General features: G+C 34.3%; 1 protein-coding gene across 1 annotated transcript; it reads left to right on the forward strand.

Annotated features, from left to right (window-relative positions):
• Positions 1–326: 326 nt before the first annotated feature.
• LOC143566782 (palmitoyl-acyl carrier protein thioesterase, chloroplastic-like) lies at positions 327–3,633 on the forward strand. Its single transcript, XM_077053388.1, has 7 exons — positions 327–506; positions 665–829; positions 1,280–1,404; positions 2,219–2,335; positions 2,427–2,598; positions 3,253–3,321; positions 3,406–3,633. Exons 1-7 carry the CDS (start codon positions 327–329, stop codon positions 3,631–3,633), a joined length of 1,056 nt encoding a protein of 351 aa, XP_076909503.1.
• Positions 3,634–4,892: the final 1,259 nt, after the last annotated feature.

The raw sequence follows: 4,892 nt of genomic DNA on the forward strand, positions 1-4,892 counted from the left end.
GCAGTCTTACAAAATACATGTATTGATGTATTTATCCTCGAAAATCTAGCAGCTGATGTTAAAAAATAAAACGGAAGTGTTAAGACTTAGGAGACCCCTCTTGGCCTATAGCAAAAGTTCGAAACACTCTTTAACCCTTAATTTACTTACTGCAGTAATGTACTATAATAAGCAATGACAATAAATGCAAGAACGAATCAAGTTGTAAGGTATCTAATCAAATCGTCGCTAGGCATTATCCACACCACAATAAATAGGGTTTCCCGCGACACCTTGAAAGTCTGTATTTGAGAATTGCACTAGAATACTAGATCAACAGGTGTGCTATGGCTACCGGTGCTTCATACATGCCTATTTCATCCTCATACCATGGCTTAGGTGCCATGATACCCAGTAAACTTGGAGGCATATCAACAATTCTAGAAGCGCGTAATAACAAAAGAAAATATGCTTCTTCATGTTCTTGGCGTTTGAGACTTCAAACCAACGCAAACATTCCAGCGAAGGTAAATGCTACTCGCTATAGATATAGTTAGAAATTAAATTAGTTTGTTATACATGGCACTAAAAATAGTATATCTATATACACATATCATATCATATCATATCATATCATATCATATACTTTATTATATTATAACTATTTCATGATTTTATGATGCAGTGGATGATGCATAATCACAATATTAGTCATCCAACTTTGGATCATAATGGTTTAGGGTGCAAGGTTCATGATGACTCTTTATTTGATCTACCTTTGACTGTTAGATCCTATGAAATTGGGGCAGATGGAAAAGCTTCAATAGAAACTATAATGAACTATTTTCAGGTATGTTAATGTGTTAACTGAAAATAATTTGAATGTATTTATCACTATAGAACAAATAAATTTCAATGTAAAAATCGTCGGTAATCTGTCGGTGAAACTCCATAAGAAAATCTAGGTGCGGGTAATATTTATACGGGCAGCCTACGGATTATTTATTATTTTTTTTAAGTTTTATCTATCTATAAGTATATTTGAAATCACATATGTAAAAATAAAAATCAAATTAAAACTAAAAAATATAGTCGTGGCATAACTAAAAGGGTATCGAAACATGCATGCTTATTTCGTTGTTTTTTATTATGCAACGTACAAGCACGTGCTCTAAAACATGCGCACTACGACATGTACCAAAACGAAAGATAAAACCCAAAAAATACAGTGTTTTCAGTTAATTTTTGGATTGTTATCATTATTCATGATTACGTGCTTCGTCATTGATTGGGTTTATAGGAAGCAATTGCTAATATTGAAAAAGTACTTGGAGGAGAAACAGGTGATGGCCCGGGGTCATTGTGCAAGGATCTAACCTGGGTGGTAACGAAGATTCAAGTTGAAGTAGATCGTTATCCAGCTTGGTAAGCTAGAGACCAATGTTGCTTTATTTGTAACCAATTCTACACATTTTGGGACATTTGTGTACACTTACAACATGTTTTAACATGGCAAATTGAATTTTAATAATCCCGTATTTTTGTAGTTGGCCGTTAATAATTACACCTTAGAAAATAGCTGCCACCGTCCTACCTTTCACACTAATTTTTTTCAGTGAACCTCCATTAAAAAAATTTAACGCCTTAAAAGTTTTTTCAAAATTTCAAACTGATGTTTTAAGGCTTTTGATCGGAATGAAGATATGAGTCGATTGATGTGAAACTTACCTCGAAACGGTGATTCAATTCCGGTGTTTATGCTTCCAATTAGCAAAAATTAAGCCGTTTGGAGCATCGTTTCGAAGTAAGTTTTGCATCAATCGATTCGTATCCTCCTTCCAATAAAAAGCCCTAAAACATCAATTTGAAATTCGGGATAAAAAACAACTTAACTCCGTTATATTTTTTAACATATATCCAATGAAAACAATTAGTGTGAAAGGTGAGACCATTGGCAGCTATTTTGTGAGATGAGATTATTATCGGCCAACTGTTGTACTTTTCTGTTTTAATTGTGATACATAAGACAATTATGTAACTGATTACCCGTCTCTCTTTCTAACCCTTGTTATATATCTGTCAAACTCTACGTACACATGCAGTTCTTGCGTTTTTGTACTTGAACTTGGTTTTGTAGTGAAGTTTAAGCGAACAAATTCCAATATTGTTATATTCGCATGTTTTGCCGAGCTTATAAATTGGACCTTGTTATATTTTGGCATGTTCGAATCATTTACAGGGGTGATGTCGTTCGGGTCATCAAACCTTATTTAAGCATCCCTGGAAAACATAGTTTGCATTGGGATATGGTGATTTGTGATTACAAAACAAGTGAGGTATTGGCAAGAGCTACAAGGTAAGGGAAAAAAAAGCCTTTGAAATACATGAGTTAGAAGAATAATATAGCATGTGATCAATTGTTTTTAAGAAGATGAAATGATGTGTAGTAATATGGCGGTGCTGAATAAATCGACAAAAAGGTTATCGAAAATTCCTGATGAGATTCGGGTTACACTGAATCAGTTCTTTGTTGAAAAACCTTATATCATAGTCAAGGACACAAGAATATGGCCGAAACTGGATGAGACCACGGCTGATCATGTCTGTAGCGGTTTAATGGTGAGTAGGTTTCATGTGGGGATGGTCACTATACAATTCGACCAATTTTGATTAAATTTTAATCGTTTTATGGAGTAACTAAATTGAATCGATTAAATTGACCAGGCTAGCCAAACCAGTCTGATTTGACGGTTGGTTTGTATAAAACGGGATCATATGCCCCTTAGATCTTAGAAATATTTGTAAAATCGTATACTTTTCTAAGTACATAAGGTTTTACCTTACAAGTATTAAATAAAATAATGTTAAAGAAATAGTGATTTTTTTAAAAGAAAGAAATTGGTTAAATTAATAAAATATAAACATTATAATCTAATTCTTGGATTTCTATACGTGAATAAAATATATTTGAACTTTTAAAACTAATACAAACTAAAAGTTTTTTTTTCTATTTCTGTAATATTCCAAGCGGTTAGGTTCCAAACCGTAAACCATAAATTGAACTATGAAACTTATTCAAACTGTCAAACAAACCATGAAGCTCCTAATTCCGTCAAACCGTCTGATTTAGCTTGTTTTTGGACGGTTTTATTGGTTACAACAAGTTTTGAACGATCTCTAGTTTCATCAGCTACATAGATCTATTGGACTATCTATATGTTTCTTGTTTCTTACTTAACCTTTTTCATGTCGTGTATATGCATACATGTTTAGCCAAGATGGAGCGATTTAGATATTCGAAAGCATGTTAATAACGTGAAGTATATTGGTTGGATCCTCGAGGTAAGCCGCCTTTTTCAACATTAGTGAAGTCCTTTAATTTATAGTTTATTGTGCATTGATAAGAATAGTTGATTGTTATTGTAGAGCATCCCAGAGTCATACATGAAAAACTACGAGCTTGCTAGCATGGCATTAGCATATCATAAAGAGTGTGAAAAAGACTGTGTTTTACAGTCACTTACTTCTATACTTAGAACTGACAACAATGGTTCTAATCATGTTGATTGCCACCATATGCTTCGACTTGAGGAAGATGGCAGCGTGGTCGTGAAAGGATGGACGAGGTGGCGCCCAAAAATCGATAAATGTTAGGAGTCCTTATGGTTCTTTGGTTGTGAAACAATCATCAAATTGTGTATTTGTTTTAAGGGACACCATGTAATATTGTGTACTTGCATGCATACTATGTAGCAAATGAAACACATATGTCCATTTGTTGACTTGTAAATTGTAACAATGCTTTATGAAATAATAACATGCTCTTTGGGGAAGTTTAAAAAAATTTGTAAATGTAACACACTACTAAGTATAGGGCTTTCAGCACCATACAAGCAATCTTTCGGTAGACGGTAACTGTCGTTAATGGTATTTTTAGGGACGAAAAGCATGTGGATCGAGCAAACAATAATTTCTAAAATAATTAAAACGAGAAATGAGGTTTTGTGTAGGGGTGTAAACGAGCGGACGCTCGCAAGCTAAAAATAAGTTTGTTTAATAAACTTAGGGGGTGCAAACAAGCCAAGCTGCTCGTGAGCTACTCGAGATCGGCTCGTTAAAAAGTTCGATCGAGCCAGGCTGAATCGAGCCCGAGCCTGAGCTCGAGTCTAAAAGTAAGCTCGTTTAATAAACGAGCCCGAGCCGGTCTCGAACTTTAAAATCTACTCACGAGCCGAGCTCGTGCTTTGAAAATAGAGCTCGAAAAGAGCCGAGCTCAAGCTCGAGCTCTGTACAAATTAAACAAGCCGAGCTCGAGCGTAGTCGAGCTCGGGCTCAGCTCGGCTCGTTTGCATCCCTATAATAAACGAGCCCGAAATTCACTTATGGAGTTCGAGCTGGCTTGCTAGCCTATACAAATAGTATTTATATAATTTTATTTAGTATATATAACAATAACAGTATATAATATTTTGAGAAAATAACTCAATAATAAATATTATATTACATTATACAAAAAGCTATAATTAAAAAATATGTAAAAGTAGTTATAAATATATAAAAGTTAATAAAATAATAAACGAATCGAGCCGAACCAAGCTCGAGCTTGAAAAACTACTCACAAACCGAACTCGTGCTTTAGAGATAGAGCTTGAAACGAGATCGAAGTGTTTGTAAGTTAAACAAGCCAAACTTAAGTCTAGTTTTGTTGGAACAAATTGTGAATATGTGATGCTTAGTAAACTAATAAAACATTTAATTTATACAAAATCACTTTAGTCCACTGGATCACAAATTCTAAGTGGGTCAAACAATTACACTGGTCCACTAGCAGAAGCCCAAAATGAAAAGATGAAACCTCAGTAGAAGAACGTTACTCAAATATGAGAGATTTGATAAATCCGCTCTTTTGTAAC

This window comes from Bidens hawaiensis, unplaced genomic scaffold (assembly GCF_021521415.1).
Source record: "Bidens hawaiensis isolate Kalapana, Puna unplaced genomic scaffold, B.hawaiensis_p1.1 tig00023051_1, whole genome shotgun sequence".
NCBI lineage: Eukaryota > Viridiplantae > Streptophyta > Magnoliopsida > Asterales > Asteraceae > Bidens > Bidens hawaiensis.

What these genes read in the sequence shown, in the direction of transcription:
- LOC143566782 (XM_077053388.1), top strand. Translation starts at nt 327, where the DNA reads ATGGCTACCGGTGCTTCATACATGCCTATTTCATCCTCATACCATGGC. An exon ending in ACGCAAACATTCCAGCGAAG is followed by an intron (nt 507 to 664) that starts GTAAATGCTACT and finishes TTTATGATGCAG; the next exon opens with TGGATGATGCATAATCACAA. An exon ending in GTAGATCGTTATCCAGCTTG is followed by an intron (nt 1,405 to 2,218) that starts GTAAGCTAGAGA and finishes AATCATTTACAG; the next exon opens with GGGTGATGTCGTTCGGGTCA.